The sequence below is a fragment of the Notolepis coatsorum genome, assembly GCF_963971535.1.
Source record: "Notolepis coatsorum genome assembly, chromosome: 2".
NCBI classification, from domain to species: Eukaryota; Metazoa; Chordata; class Actinopteri; order Aulopiformes; family Paralepididae; genus Notolepis; species Notolepis coatsorum.
The window spans coordinates 83,655,122-83,672,099 of record NC_140166.1 but is presented as its reverse complement, the minus strand read 5'-3'; the positions used below and the strand labels follow the sequence as shown (position 1 = coordinate 83,672,099).

At 47.1% G+C, this 16,978-nt stretch overlaps 1 protein-coding gene across 1 annotated transcript in view; it reads right to left on the bottom strand.

Moving 5' to 3' along the window:
* The window catches only part of tub (TUB bipartite transcription factor), a gene marked incomplete at both ends in the record, with an annotated part of 447,589 nt that overhangs the window by 25,313 nt on the left and 405,298 nt on the right, over nt 1-16,978 (bottom strand). The window contains one exon of the mRNA XM_084307358.1: nt 557-678. Coding sequence (XP_084163484.1) covers nt 557-678 — 122 coding nt within the window. The remainder of the gene's footprint in view (nt 1-556; nt 679-16,978) is intronic.

The following is a 16,978-nucleotide window of genomic DNA, read 5'->3' as shown; positions in this document are numbered from 1 at the left end:
AGTCAAGACCCTCTGTGGCAGTGTCCTTACACAGTGTTGGCTATGTTATGGTGTCAACTACCATTAGGCTAGCGGCAGCTAACGTTACCACAGCAACCCATACAAATAGATTGGTGATGTCTGGACAGACACATCCGATCTGATCACTTGCAAATAAACAGTGCGGACAAGTTAAAATATTAATGGGAATAATAATCAGCAGTTCTTTTGGCAGCAAACTGTAACAAGACAGCAGACAATTGCATGAATCCTATCATAACACCCTGGAGCACATATGTTGAGTAGCTGCCATTGTTGTTGTTCTTTTTACGTGGATATTTTAAGCATTGTTCACATAGCTGTAAGATGCAATTCACAAATCATATAATGAATTATTATTACATTACGTAATGAAATAGATGAGAAACTGTTACATTAGAGGAGATGAGATTAGATGAGAATCCAAATGAGCGATTATTTGGTGCACACTTTCTGACTTGATCCATGCTACATAGCTTGCGTACAACAGACACACATCATCCATTGAGCGCAGAGGGCATCATCCCATCTACAGTACCTTGCATGACTTCTTGCTGGTGGCAGAGCCTGGTCTAGTGTTGCTGTTGAGCTGGGAGGAACTGGAGCTGACTTCATCCTCATCGTACTCTTCTTCGTCAAAGTTCATACTGCTAGAAATACCTATGCAAGCCAAACGAGAGGGAACTGTCACCGGGTACTCACTCTGCTGATTTGCTGCACTTGTTAAGCTGTAGGGTCCCCTTATATAATTAATCATAGATGTGTGATTTGGCCATAATAAGGTCAAGGTCAAGTTCAAGGTCAAATATGAATTTATAATTAAAATGGATTATAATTTATTACTGTATATACAAATCCATCTGTTTAATCATCTTCCTTTTATTCATTTGCTTAGATTGTGTACACTTGATCTCAAGAAGGTGTTGAATGAGCTCAGTGTGTGTAATCAAAAGAACCTCAATGTTTTCATGGTGTTATTCACCGGCAAAGATGCAAAACATTTCTGAAAATAGGGCTACAGCTTAACTGCTCTGCCTTCTGAGAACATTCTCATAGTCTCAATATCTCAAACTACGTCAGGGCCCCTGTGTGCATTCTCAGAGATAACAAAGATGAAAACATCAAGAGTGATGTCACATGTTACTTGTTCATTTACTGTACCATAGCCAGGGTGCGAACCGTGGGGGAGCTAGGGGAGCTATAGCTCCCCTTAATGAGACATTAGCTCCCCTGAAAACATGATTTGTGAAATTTTGGGGGTCTCTAAAATACTGACAATAAATGCTATTTTTGCCATGCATTTCTATTTTTCTCAATTCTCTGTATCGTCATCATCGTGTATAATTGCGTAAAATTACAAAATGTATGATTCATGATTGCTCACTAATTCGCCGTAATAGATAGCGAAATGCATGCTATTCTTGCATCGGAGCGTGGCGGCGCTGCAGGCACAAGTCAAACTTCACCCACGTTTTATCAGAAGAAAAAACAAAACATCTGCTTCTGTTTTAAAATGTAAGGTAAGACCAGCTTTTCCTAATTACAGTAACTGTATTATCATTATTGCAAATTTATAAATGTTCTATGGTATGTGTAGTGGCCGCTTGTCATTCCCTAATATTTTGACAACGTGCCATGGTGCACCTACTTTTCTACTCGGGTCGGGTAACAAAAGTTGTGGATGTTGACAGAATTGAATGTCCATGCTGCTGCAGCTGATGTAGTTTGTAAGGTTTATTGTCCAAAAGAAAATAATGATTTAAAACAGAACAGTTTGCGTCTCTCTATTGCTCCGTGGCTCCGGTAGGAGACGTTGCTCTAATTATAATAATAAATAATAATGGCTTGGATTTATATAGCGCTCTTCATGACACCCAGAGCGTTTCACAGAGTCCATTATTCGTTCATACACAGTCATACCGGTGGTGGTAAGCTACAATTACAAAGGCAGACTCACGAATTACAGAGCCTACAGTATATATTAAGAGGTGGTGTGCCCCTAGTGTTGCGCTTGTCTCGTGTCTTTTAGTGTTGGATCAGATGGAGTGGACTATGTGGGGTTTTGTAACATTACTCATCTACAGCAAGCGTCACAGTAAAGTCCTCACACTGCGCGCCACTGACCCCCCCCCCCCCCCCAAAAAAGAGCTCCCCCTGACACTGACCATAGCTATAGCACTGAGCTAAGATAGCATCACATGTTGACAGTGAAATACAATAAGCAGTAGCCCCAAGTGATACGGAGAGTTATCACGTGACTGACTGGAGCTGGGTGAGCCTGTAAAGCTGGAGGTTGATTGTTGAGTGCCTCCTGCTGTGCAGCAGGGGCGTTTGGAGGAGACACAGTATGGACTGGTTTCTATTTTGATACTGCCATGAAGGAACCACCCTTTAACTTGAACTCTACTGACCACATCACGGCTGGCCGTTCACAGGAGCAAGGATGGAGCTGGCCCACGAGAGGTGACTCCGTGTCTCCATTAGGGCGGTTTAGATTTGCACTCAGTAGGTTTAGGATCATGTTCTTGTCAAATATGTAGGATTCAGTACAACAGCGGTTCTCAGACTACGGGTCGCGACCCAAAGTGGGGTTGAGGGTAGGTGACAGTGGCATCGCGCATTGGCAAGTAAAATAAAAATGTTGGCTAAATATGCCTGTATTGATAACATAGTGCTGTAATAAAATGTTCTAATAAATATGCATGATCAAGTTCAACAACGTGTGTTTTTATTTTGATATTCCTTAATTCCACGTTGAAATGACGCGATATGTGGGGTCCCCAAAAAAAAATCCTAAATAAAATGGGGTTGTGGTATAAAAAGGTTTGAGAACCCCTGCAGTACAAGGTTACAATTTTAGGCCTCCTGGTTAGCTTTGGAGTTAGCTTCAGCGACCTTAGCTTAATAATTATTACCCCTAGGAACGTTTATGATTATGTTGACAGAAGCCTAGGTTGTACATTTTCTGGGCTCATAGTTCAGGATACACCTTTTGGGAGCTAGTGCATATACTGTATAGCCTACATAGCATAGCTTTGAGACGTGTTTTCGTTTGTGAAAGAAAAGCACTGGAGTCGGTTTCGACTAGCTTACAGTTTAGAGTGCATTCGGTTTTCCTGAGTGTGTGTTCAGGCCAGTGTGCTTGTTTGGAACCAGTGGTCATGACAGCTAGCCCCCTAATTTAGCGATATAGTTAGTTAGTGCTAACTTGTTTTGGCAGAGTGGTGGTGTAGAGAGTCGTGGCGTTTTAGTGTAAATGCTATTGGTTTATCTCCTAACCATTGCTGTGGACAGGAATGGTTGTGGGTGGCAGTTGTTTCCACTCCTATGCGGACGACACACAACTTTACCTCTCCACCAAACCATCCAACCAGCTCCCCCCATGCTCCCTTGTCAACTGCCTCCACGAAATAAAAACCTGGATGTCATCTAACCTTCTCAAACTGAACAACAATAAAACTGAGCTCATGGTTGTGGCACCCAAGGCCCTGCTCCGGAAGGTTGGAGATCTCACCCTCGATATAGACGGCTGCTCCATCTGCCCTTCCCCAAAGGTCCGCAACCTGGGCGTTATCCTGGACTCCACCCTTTCCTACCAAGCCCATGTCAGTTCCGTCACCAAATCCGCCTTCTTCCACCTCAGAAACATCTCCAGACTCCGACCATCACTTTCAGACGCCACAGCTGAGACCCTCATCCACGCCTTCGTCACCTCCCGCCTGGACTACTGCAACGGGGTCCTGTCCGGGGTTCCAAGCAAAACCCTGGACAGGCTCCAGTATATTCAAAACTCAGCTGCCAGGGTTCTAACCCGCACCAAACCCTGGCAGCACGTCACCCCCACCCTCATCCACCTCCACTGGCTCCCCATCAAATCCTGCATCACCTACAAAACCCTCCTGCTCACTTACAAATCCCTCCACTCTCTGGCACCTCAGTACCTCACTGACCTCCTCCACCCCTACACTCAGTCACGGTCCCTGCGATCCACGGACACCGGTCAGCTGTCCATCCCCCGAACCAGACTGCGGACCTTCGGGGACAGAGCTTTCAGTGTGGCAGCTCCCACCCTCTGGAACTTATATTGTAGCGACCCTAGTTTCGGGGTCATTGGGCTGGGCTGTCACTCTGCTCTCTACCAACCCGGGGCTGGCAGGTGATGCTGGTGTTCACGCGGGCCTGCGGGTTGGTAGAGGGGAGGCGGCAAGGGCTGACCAACTGAGGGGGCAAGGGCTGACTGACATGTACTGAGACCAGTATTTCGATAATAAATAAACCGGCAACGTGAGAAACAGCAACTGAGTTGGTGAGTCATTATTAGCAGACCCTACAATATTGTGCATTATGTTATTGTGCCAAACTCACACTCATGCGTAGCCTGTACGTCACAGCCTGCTAAACACCTCTGCCCAAGAGAACAAATGTTCTTATCAAATTCAGACATCCGTGATCAAATTAGTTTGAAAGTAAATTTGGCTATAACTTTGTTATTTGTATACAGTATCAAAACATGTATGAGTTATACAGTGATGTAGTTTCTTTTTTGTTTTTTTATCCACTTTTTCTCCCATTTTCTATATTTTCTCCCATCCCAATTTCGTTTCATCCAATTCAACCCTCCCCTGTCACGAACGCTGTTTCTTGCCTCCCACAAGCCGGCTGCAATGTGGACTAAGTCATACATAGCACAAGTCCCCTCCAGTACTTGAGGTAACAGCAGTCGCATCTTTCCACCTGCGCAGCTCGATCTCTCAGTGGCGAGGAGTAACGCGTGGGAGGCTCACGCTGCCCCCGACACTTCCTGATTCTACTGCGCAGGCGCACCAACCGACCTGTAGGAGTCGCTGTCCACAACGCCCGATCCCCACCCATCAGTTTCCCACCCCCTAATACGGCCAATGTGTATTAGTACGGACGACCAGCTAAACTGAGAGCAATGTGGAGCGCTGGGCTCGAACAGGCATTCGTGGCGAGCGCCTTGCCCACTACGCCACGTAGCCGCCCATACAGTGATGTAGTTATCAGAAAAGTAAACAGACTATATAGTGGGGCAGCTTATCACTTTGTGATAAAAGCATCAAACTTGGTACATATGTAGCTTCATATATTTAGAAGAAATCTGGATATTTGGCAACAGCAAATTCGCCCCCTAGGGGCCATGGCAGGCATTAACATTATTATATCGTTTTTTATATACATACAGTATATAGTATTTTATATACACCATCTATAGACATCTATACCTAAACACTCCTCTTCCGTTAGTCAAGGTTTAGACTAGAGCCAATGATGGTAGGAAACAATACACAATTCAGAACTTCAATGAAGTTAGTTTTTTAGTAACTGCTCATCAACTGGCTCTCAAGCTCAAGCATATCAATCCCACTTGAAAAGCGAACTGTGTTAACACTCCCCTTCACAGGCACTGTGTTAACACTCCCCCTTCATAGGCACTGTGTTAACAACACTTCAAACAACACTTCCAGTTGCTGGGCTGGCTCCCTCTGGAAGCCAGGTCTGTTCAACTTCAGCTCAACATAGTTCACAACATTTATAATAATAGGGCCCCCTCTTATCTTACAAATTATTTTCAGTGGAACAGGGACATGCATACCCATAACACCAGAGCCAGCATTGCTGACCTGCGTATTCCAAGGTTCAAAACAAATATGGGCAAATGTTCTTTTAAATTCTGGGGAGCCACAAATTGGAATTTGCTACCTTCACAGCTAAAATGCATCAGTAGCCGACACAATTTTAAGAAAAAAGTAAAATCATGGCTCCTCGACAATGTCAAAAACTAGATTTTAAAATGCATGAAAATGTTGTCTGATACATTGTTGCCTGTGGCTATGTTTGTACTGCATTTAAAATCTTCATGTCTATGTAGTTTGTCAAATTGTTATTTATGGTCATGTTTTGTATTGCTTGTCTGTCTGAGACTAAGGACCACAATGGAAATAAGTCTTGACTTTTTTGTGTAGCATCCTTGATGTTTTTTTTTAAATGTCTAATAAAATTAAATAAAATCAAACTCCCCTTCACAGGCACTGTGTTAACAATCCACTTCACAGGCACTGTGTTAACACTCCCCTTCACAGGCACACAGGGCGGTGCATTCAAGCGCACCTTTTCTGCACTTGCAGCACTTCACACAGCCATTCTTGCACCTGCATGATACCAGTTCATGGCAGGTGTGGGAGGCCTCGGGTAGTTCTGTCCAGTATGGCTCCAACATTCCTTCCTGGTTCCTGGTCCAGCCCCGGTTGTCTGGTGAAGGCAAATCTGGTGCAGGTAGCAGCATCTGGCTCCACACATATCCTCCCTGATAGACTGCTCTCTTCACATGTTGCTCCAGGGCTGCCTTTGTTGGTGGTATCAGCTGAACGTTGTTCTAGTTTTCATGTCCATGCACTTGCTCGTCCTGTCATGCAGAAGTATAACACATCTTTCTACGCTCCTCATGACCTCTTCTGGTATGTCACCTGGTGCAGAGGACAGCGCCAGGAGAACATCTGTCAGGTCTGGCAAAAGGATCCATACCGCCGAAGCAGTTTTCCTACCATGTCCGGCAAAACTGGATACAGTGTCACACCCAGTGAGAGCATGAAACATTGGTAGGGCAAGTGATTTTTCAGGTCCTAATCCCACAGCCAATTCATGGGCGGCTAGGTAGCGGAAGCTCTTGCCGGTTCCAAAAGCCAGCCACAGTTGATTTTCCGGTTGCAGCTTTTAGGGCGAGTGACACAGTCAAAACCACAACATCGGTGTCAACAGTTCTGATCAGAATCCTGGAGTGGCCATGTTGGACAGCATGGGATGCATGCAGAAGCATGCGAGTGTCCGCTTCCTCATGGGTGCATGGTGTAATTGATGACAGGTCTAGTAGTGCAGGCTTGCTGCAGACTCCCTCTCCATCAGTGATTACGAGCTGCTTGTCCCCTTGGTCAATCCAATAATTAAGCAGAGCTTCTGACAGGTACGTGAACAGCTCTATCGTGTTGCTGTCAACACAGAGGAAATTCTGCCAGTTTCTTGGGACAGCTGCAGTTGTCATCACACGTTGCCGCACCCATTTTCCACGTTTTGTTAGTGTAGTGGCCTTTAGTGAGTCAGGAATGTAGTTCCATACAAGGTCCAGGCGGGATGCAACATGAAGCTTTGTGGAGATGAATGGTATGAAGATATCTGTGGCATACTCCTCAAAAGTCTTGGCTGCAGCTGGTTTTAAACATTTTCTGTGGGATTTTTATAAACTTTGGACCTATACTACTACATAAGACTCCGACCTCTGAGCTGGAAACCAAAAACAGGAATCTGGCAACAAGTCAACACAAAAGTAAGGAGCAAATATTTTATTTCAGTGTGTTCAAACCTCTGTTTCTCTATTTCATTAGCACTCGTAGTCATTTCTCTTTATTGTGTAAGAAACTTCAGAATGTTACTTTTCAAAAGAGACCAGACTCATGTACAGTATGTGCTATAATTTATTATTGCTTTTATTATTATGTTGGATTATGTTGTAAATACTGTATTGCACCGTTAATGTTTCTTATATATTATATTGTCGGTCTCATACACATCTTGCCAAAAGGACTACAGTTGCGAATTAGCCAGCTGGCTAAAACTGACACATTTACAGAAATGTTTATTAATGTGTACTGTCCTTTTAAAAAAATAAACTGGGGGCGGTCAGGTGGCGTAGCGGAGATTGTGCTCGTCACCAATGCAAGAGGCTGCGGTCTCGACTCCCGGAGAGTCAGCATTGCCTTGGCTTGGGCTGATCGCTATACTAACTCGTTTGGCTGAGTTAGGGGGAGGGAAGCCGTGGGTGGGTCCTGAGCGTTGTGGACAGCGACCCCTACAGTTCGGTCGGGGCGCCTGCACAGCGAGGGTAGGATCTGGAGAAAGGTAGTGTGACCTTCCACACGTTACACTCTCCCGGTGAGAATCTGCGCTGCCAGGCTGGCTGCCGGCTGGCTGCACATGTGTCGGAGGAAAGCATGTGACAGTCTCCGGCCTCCCGGACCAACAGTAGGGGGGGGGGGGTGCGCAACAACCAGGAAAGGGGTTGGGAATTGGCATAACGACTAACAGTGGGATGGGAGAAAAATCGGAAAAAGAGGGGGGAAAAGATAATAATAAAAAATTTAAATAAAAATAAACTGAAACTGATAAGTATAATGTATAATAAATCGCAAGTTACTTTGGGTACGCAATCGTCAGGCATTTAATGCAAAATGTGGGGTAAGCTTAACGGGTTAACACCTGGACGATGGCTGCTCCATCAAGAATGATGCAGCTGGCTTTAGGAACTTCACCGCTGGCATTGGCAATGTCTTCTAAGCATGAAAGGAGATCGCCACCAAAGGTGTGAGATTTTGTCCATTATTAGACAATGCAGGTGGGCATGCCTGGTTTTCATGTTGAAAGAACAGATCAAGGTTTCCATCCCTTGTCTGACAACCAATGTATAGCCGTGAGAAGAGTTGCATGTCATTCTTCAGAGAAACTACCTGCTGCTTCCCTTTGGTCAACGTTGTTGGGGTGGAAGAAACAAAAAACCACCCCATCAACTTGTTTCTTCTGAGGACATGGTAGATGGGCTTGGTTCTTTCCACTAGGCAGTCCCTGGTGAATGCCTCAAACTGTTCTTGAACTATCTGCTTCACCTCATGGATTGTTTCAACAGCCTCAGGCCTTGCAACCTCCTTGGAGTCAGAATCAGATCCAGGCTTTCTTCCTCAAAGGGGTTGCCAAGGTCTTCCATCACATTGACAAGTGAGGAGACATCCTTGATGAATGAGGCCTGCATACTGGGTATTTGGTCATGATGGTGTGTGTCACCTCCTTTTCCCCAGTTATGAAGGCCAGTTTGGAACTCCTCTATGGAATGAGTGACCTCTGGACCAGCAATCATCCATCTCTGCAGAGCGCTCGGGGTTGTCGGCCAGGCCTACTGCCTTCTGCTAACAGCTAGCTTGCTAGAACGGTAGCTAAGGTTTTGCCTGAGTCATATAACTGAAAATATTTCTAAACTGACACATTTTATTCCATTCTTTATTCTCTTTACCTACCTGCCAAACACTCTGTCAGTTCTGTCATGATGCTTGTCATGTAGCTGCAGTACAGTAGCATCTGGTGGTGATGATTAGTACAATGGGCATATTTTGAGTGGCCCAATACATGGTTTTTCTCGCAATATATTTGATCAACATACTGTATGTACCAAATGTGGTACTTTTATCACATGAATATTGTTTTGAAATGTGAATAATGTCTCAAAATCAACTTGTTTTTTTTCAACATGCATTGGTGACATCCGATATGTCACCTGATACATGATACTGGAAAGGTAACATTCTCCTCCGTCTTTACATAATGGCTGATATGAAATTTAGGGGGGCCACAGCCCTAAAAGCGATCTAATAATGTGGATGCCTGCCATGGCCAATTGACATTGAAGTGAACGGCCACTTCAGCATCCGTACCTCACATTGCCTCAAACTTGACCAATATGGTGACAAAGTGAATAATATCTACAGTGTTAACTTTTGGGGAACTGGTATTGTTCCTGTTAGATGTGTTGGACTAGCTTTCAGGCTACTTGATACTACCGTAATCTTTTTTAATCTAGTGTAGCCTTGGCAAGCAACCACTTTGTGTGGTGGCTAGTTACTTAATGACAATGGCTTCATTCAATGTAGAGGAGTTACGCAAAGGTTACGCAAAAGAAAGCCCAAGAAATCCCAACTTTTGGCAGTAGCTGCGCGTTTAGAAGTGGAGGTGGGGGCACCCTCGTGGCGCATACCATAGTGCCTCGCGCACCTACGCGGCCGATCCGGGTTCGATCCCAGCTCCCGTCGTTATTTGTCGCATGTCCTCCCCACCTCCCTCCCGTTCGCCCTCTCCTCCGTCGGTCCTGCGTGACCAATAAAGCTGTAACAATGCTCATTCTTCTTTCAAAAGAAGTGGAGGTGGATTCCCAGTTTGAGGATACAAGTTGGACTTGGTTGAGGTCATTGATCATTATTCACATGGCGGCCAATTTGTTCTTATGTCATACTCCTTTCCTTTCCACCCTGTTCCCACCTTGGAACATGGTCAATTGGGGATGCTTTATGGTTGCTGGATCCTGATTTGGAGAGATGGGGGAGCAGGAGATGACAGAGATGAAATAGCAGAGGGCGAGCAGGACATAGCAGAGATAAACTAGGAGAGGGCCAGGTTAGCATCTGGAAGTTGTCAGCTTGAACAGCCGACACGTTCTGATGATAATGAATGTCCGGCGTCGGAGCAAGACTTTGCACCCAGGGTTGAGTGATTCAATAGTTATGAGAAGGACAGAGAGGTGAGGCATCCACCTGTAAAGCCTCAATATGAGTGGCCGACCTCATAGACCTGTGTTGTCCCCTGGTGAGAATATTTAGCATCCACTTCCTTCTGTAAGACAGGACATAATATAGTTACCCTGTTCTTCAGAAAATAAGATAACCAAAGCTCTGGACAGCCATGCTGTCACATAGATGGATAGTGTGCAGCCTGCTATGGACCAGAGCGCTGGGATGTCTGAAGGTTTCCTGTCATTAGGTGATAGAGTGCTCCCTGTGACAATTCTGAAAGGTACAGAATCTTATCAGTGGATGTTGCTGGCTAGAAGGATTGATTTAGCCAGAGACGCCTGTAGTCGAATCCTGTACCCGTGCACGAGTGTCGTCCGCAGTTGAGAAATTAGTCGGGGGTGAGTGCGGTGGAGTCACGACCATAGTGCGGTGGAGTCACGACCATAGTGCCCCGTGAGACCAACGAGACAGAGGAGCTTGAGAGGGGTATCCAGCGGGCGTTGTCACAATTTTTTTTATTTTTTTTTAATCTTTATTTCGAACACGTAAATACAAACAATATAAAACAAAAACAAATCATTGATGAAATGTTAAATTCTTAATAGAAAACAAAACAAAAAAAGAGAACATACTCAATTTACATGTTCGAAAAGGAGTAGGAAGAAGTATACGCTTATTTAATCCTACCCCTTTTCCACTACTCAAAATGAATGTACTCATTTAAAACCTTACAAAACAAATATATATATATATGCAAAACATAAAAATATATATATGTAAAACATGAAAGAAAGAAAATTAAAATGTAAACACCCGTGAATGTCAAATCCCTTCCTCATCCCTGTACCTAGTGAAAATGATTTCTTTATAATTCAGTTTGAATAGTCTCATGTCTGGACATTGCTTTAGCACAGCATTCAGACTGTTCCACAGTTTCACTCCACAGTTCTCAGCTGAGGGTGGAGCCGAACGAGGTGGTTATGAAGAGTAGCGTGGAAGAGCCTGAGCAGGACGATACAGCACTGGTGGAATGAGCAGATTGGTTCTTTGCTGAATTGCGTGACTCCCAGGGTGGTTAGCTGTGACACCGATGTGGTGGAGCGGAATGGAAATTTGATTATATTATGGAGGTGCCAATAACCAGGCGGCTGACTGATTTATATATTTTTTGTTGTCGTCGCAAATTGATAATAATCACAAGATACACTCAGTGCGGGCGGCTGGGTGGCGCAGCGGACATTGCGCTCGTCACCAACGCAAGAGACACCGGTATCGAATCCGGCTGTCAGCGCTGCCTCCGGCTTGGGCCGGCCGTCATACTGACTCAATTGGCAGAGTTAGCGGGAGGGGAGTCGATAGGTGGTAATCTGGACGTTGTAAACAGCGACTCCTACAGGTCGGTCAGGGCGCCTGCACAGCAAAGACAGGAAAATGGCGGGGGCAGTGTGAGCCTCCTACACGTTACTCCTCGCCAATGAGTAAGATGAAAAGATGTGACTGGCTGCCTCCACGTGTATCGGAGGGGACATGTGATGGGCTTCTATCCTCCCTATGACCGGCCACACTGTAAACCCGCATGTTCAAAATAATCAATTAGTTTGAGTAGGGTATACTCAATATTCTATGAAAGTTCTACTAACTTGAATGTCTTGAGTTTGTGTGACGTGTTCTTATGTTTTGAGTAAATAAAACTCAGTTTTTTATTGACTTGGAACTATTCACTTATTAAGTAAGTATAATGTAAAAGCATAACTTAAGTACAACTTAAGATAATTAAGTAGATACAGACTGTAAACCGCATGTTCAAAATAATTAATTAGTTTGAGTAGGATATACTCAATATTCTATGAAAGTTCTACTAACTTACATATGTTGAGTTTGTGTGACTTGTTCTTATGTTTTGATTAAATTAAACTCATCGTTTTTGATTGCCTTGGAACTATTCACGTATTAAGTAAGTATAATGTAAAAGCATACCTTAAGTACAACTTAAAAGAATTAAGTAAATACAGAGTATTGCGGTTCAGTGGTAGAATTCAATAAAGGAATATCTTATCTTATCTTATAAAAAAATATATTTTCCACTCATTTCTATGTTTCAACATTACTGTCTGATGCAGTAACATTAGTGTGATGATGTGTACATGAGAACATGCAACCTGCATGTTTATGTGAGCACTGGATGAGGCAATTATATTAAAGCATTAAGCTCAGCTCTGAGAAGTGAAAATAATATTTCTGCAGCAACAGGAAACGACTGTTGTGTTGTGCGCAGCTGCGGAGGAATTCTGGGATATATTTTATACCTGACCACACTCGTGCCACTTCATAGGATGCAGTCAGCATGAGGTGCACCGTCAACTTTCTTTCAAATGTGTTATGGTTTGTAACCGACCCCAATCGCACAACACAAGACAGGTATGAGAGTAAGCCAAGAACTGGGCATTTATTGAATAACAAAGAAAAACGGCACTGTCCCTTTAAGGGAGAACACAAATTACTGGATAACAAGAAGGGAAGGTACAGTGCCTTTAAGAGGCGAGCTGGCTAAGGGGAAGGCTAAGGGAAGGCTAACGGAAAACAGGGCCGGGGCAAGGGAGGAAGGGAGGACTAGGAGGACTGGACAGGGAGGACAGGGACAGAGGCCCGCGGAGGCGGGCTGGGGACAGGGAGGACTAGGAGGACTAGAGTGGGGAAAACAGGGACGGAGGCCCGCGGAGGCGGGCTGGGGAGAGGGAGGACTGGAGGGACTAGACAGGGAGGACTAGGAGGAATAGAGTGGGGAAAACAGGGACAGAGGCCCGCGGAGGCGGGCTGGGGAGAGGGAGGACTGGAGGGACTAGACAGGGAGGACTAGGAGGACTAGAGAAAAACAGGGTAAGGCCTTGGAACAGGGCGAGGGCTGGAGCTGCATACTGGGACAGAGAAAACAGGGTAAGGCCTTGGAACAAGAGCACTAATGAATGTTGCTGCTCTGCAGCTTCTCCCGGGATGGTTCGTCTGAGGAAGCAGACGGTGGACGTCAGAACCGCTCTGCAGATCTCTCTCGGCAGATCTCCGAGGGTGGTAAACGGGACCGAGAGGGAGAGAGGGAGCGGGTTAGCTCAGAGTTCAGTTGGGAACAGAGCAGGTGACAGGAGAGGTGACTTGTCCCAAAAACAGAGTAATCCAAGTGACAGAATCTTCGGTGTATATACACACTGTGAGTGAAGTCCCAAAATACAAATCCAAGTGAATAATATCTTCGGTGTGTATACACACAGTGAGCGATGTTAAGGCCAAAGATTATCCCAATGAACTATCCAAAAAGCTGACGCTGGGTGAGTGACAGTCTGACAAAAAGCAGGATATCTTCAGTGTCATTAAACACACGAAAAACGAATAGGATCAAAGACAGTCATAAAAACTCACCCAGGCGCTGTGCGTAAAGAGAGTTGGATCAAAACGGGGCGAGCGCGTCGCCACAGGGAAACGGGTTGTCCAAGCGGAGGTCTGAGTGGTGCGCGACTGCTTGGAGTACGCGCCGGTACGAAGGGCGCATCTGGCGCGGAGGTCTGAGTGGTGCGCGACTGCTTGGAGTGCGCGCCGGTACGGAGGGCGCATCTGGCGCGGAGGTCTGAGGGGTGCGCGTCTGCTTGGAGTATGCGCCGGTACGGAGGACGCATCTGGAGTGCGTCTGAATGCGCGTCAGGAGTGAAAAGCGCGTCTGCGCGGAAGAGCGTGCCGGCTCGGAGAGACGCATCCTCCCATAGAGTATTAGGAAGCGATGCGCGTCTGGAGTGAAGAGCGCGTCTGCTGCGCGGAGGTCTGGATGCGCGTCTGGGCGTCTGCTGCGCGGAGGTCTGGATGCGCGTCAGGACGTCTGCTGCGCGGAGGTCTGAAGTGGATCACTGGGATACCTCCCGTGGAAGTTTAGAGAGCGCAGTCCAGTGTCTCCCTCAGGCAACGGCGACAGGAGGCGAAGGCTGGAGCGCATCTCACGCCGGAGATGAAAACAGCATAAACAGACAGAGGACCTCCCGAAGGAGTCCTGGTGATAGAGAATATGATACGGAATGATACGGCACGACCCGACAAGGGACAGAGGGGAAGAGCGAGGTACTTAAAGCCCACAGGGGAACTAATTAGAATAAACATCAGGTGCGTGAAGGTAATTGATACTTGAACTAAAAGTGTGTGTTCGGCACCAGACCAATCAAACACATAATGACAGGTAGTCCAAGGGTGTGGTTGCCGAAGAGCAAACAAACGCGAGGGTGGGGGCTAGTGAGGTGAGGAGAATGCAATTGATAAACAATAGGCTTAAAGGAACAGAGCGAGTAGGTGAGCAACAGGCTTAAAGGAACAGAGCGAGTAGGTGAGCAGCGGACAAAACCTCACAGTACCCCCCCCTCCACGGGAGCCACCCGGCGACCCAAAAATACAGACAGAGTGGCAGGGGACAAAACAAGGCAACAAACAAAAAGTACTGGGCCATGCCAGCAGGGGAAGCCACAACAAAAGTGGGGCTAGCAAAAGAACAGGGTAGCTGAGGGGTAACCATGGTAGCTGAGGGGCAACTGGAGGAGCTGAGGGGTAACCAGAGGAGCTGAGGGGTAACAGCCAAGGGCACTGATAGCTACAGGGCCTATGCTAGCTGTACCGCTACATCAACATAGAGGCTGCGCTAGCTGCCGGAGCTAGGCTAGCAGACAGGGCTGGAACAGGGGCACTGGAGAGGGGAACATGGAAGGGGCTAGCAGAGGGAAAGGGTAGCTGTCAGGGCACTGATAGCTACAGGGCCTATGCTAGCTGTACTGCTACATTAACAAAGAGGCTGCGCTAGCTGCCGGAGCTAGGCTGGCAGACAGGGCTGGACCAGCATGAGAGAACAAGCTAGCTGGAAGACAGTCCTAGCTGTGGGGAACTGACCTCGCTAGCTGAAGGGGCAGTCCTAGCAGTGAGAGAAAACCGACCCTGCTAGCTGAAGGGGCAGTCCTAGCAGTGGGAGCAAACTGACCATGCTAGCTGAAAGGGCAGTCCTAGCAGTGGGGAAACTGACCTTGCTAGCTGAAGCGGCAGTCCTAGCAGTGTGAGAAAAACTGACCTTGCTAGCTGAAAGGGCAGTCCTAGCAGTGGGAAAACTGACCTTGCTAGCTGAAAGGGCAGTCCTAGCAGTGGGAGAAAACTGACATTGCTAGCTGAAAGGGCAGTCCTAGCAGTGGGAAAACTGACCCTGCTAGCTGAAAGGGCAGTCCTAGCAGTGGGAAAACTGACCTTGCTAGCTGAAGCGGCAGTCCTAGCAGTGTGAGAAAAACTGACCTTGCTAGCTGAAAGGGCAGTCCTAGCAGTGGGAAAACTGACCTTGCTAGCTGAAAGGGCAGTCCTAGCAGTGGGAGAAAACTGACATTGCTAGCTGAAAGGGCAGTCCTAGCAGTGGGAAAACTGACCCTGCTAGCTGAAAGGGCAGTCCTAGCAGTGGGAAAAAACTGACCTTGCTAGCTGAAAGGGCAGTCCTAGCAGTGGGAAGGCTACACAAAAAGTGGAGGCCATGCAGAGGGACTGGGTTAGCTGCCTGGGCATGGCTAGCTACAGGGCCTATGCCAGCAGCAAGGGCTGCATTAACATAGAGGCTGTGCTAGCAGCCGGGGCTAAGCTAGCAGACAGGGGCCATGCTGAGGGACTGGGTAGCTGCCTGGGCAAGGCTAGCTACAGGGCCTATGCCAGCAGCAAGGGCTGCATTAACATAGAGGCTGTGCCAGCAGCCGGGGCTAAGCTAGCAGACAGGGGCCATGCTGAGGGACTGGGTTAGCTGCCTGGGCATGGCTAGCTACAGGGCCCATGCCAGCAGCAAGGGCTGCATTAACATAGAGGCTGTGCTAGCAGCCGGGGCTAAGCTAGCAGACTGGGGCCATGCTGAGGGACTGGGTTAGCTGCCTGGGCATGGCTAGCTACAGGGCCTATGCCAGCAGCAAGGGCTGCATTAACATAGAGGCTGTGCTAGCAGCCGGGGCAAAGCTAGCAGACAGGGGCCAAGCTGGTAGTAGAGGCCTAACAAGCTGCAGGGGAGCTAAACAGGGCTAAACAGGGGAGACTAACAGGCTAAACAGGGGAGCAGACAGGGAAGCTAACAGGGGAGTAACAAAAAAAAAGGCAAACTCAACCACACCGTCTGTGCTGGCTGGGGTCGTCGATTGGTCGGGTCGTACTGTTATGGTTTGTAACCGACCCCAATCGCACAACACAAGACAGGTATGAGAGTAAGCCAAGAACTGGGCATTTATTGAATAACAAAGAAAAACGGCACTGTCCCTTTAAGGGAGAACACAAATTACTGGATAACAAGAAGGGAAGGTACAGTGCCTTTAAGAGGCGAGCTGGCTAAGGGGAAGGCTAAGGGAAGGCTAACGGAAAACAGGGCCGGGGCAAGGGAGGAAGGGAGGACTAGGAGGACTGGACAGGGAGGACAGGGACAGAGGCCCGCGGAGGCGGGCTGGGGACAGGGAGGACTAGGAGGACTAGAGTGGGGAAAACAGGGACGGAGGCCCGTGGAGGCGGGCTGGGGAGAGGGAGGACTGGAGGGACTAGACAGGGAGGACTAGGAGGAATAGAGTGGGGAAAACAGGGACAGAGGCCCG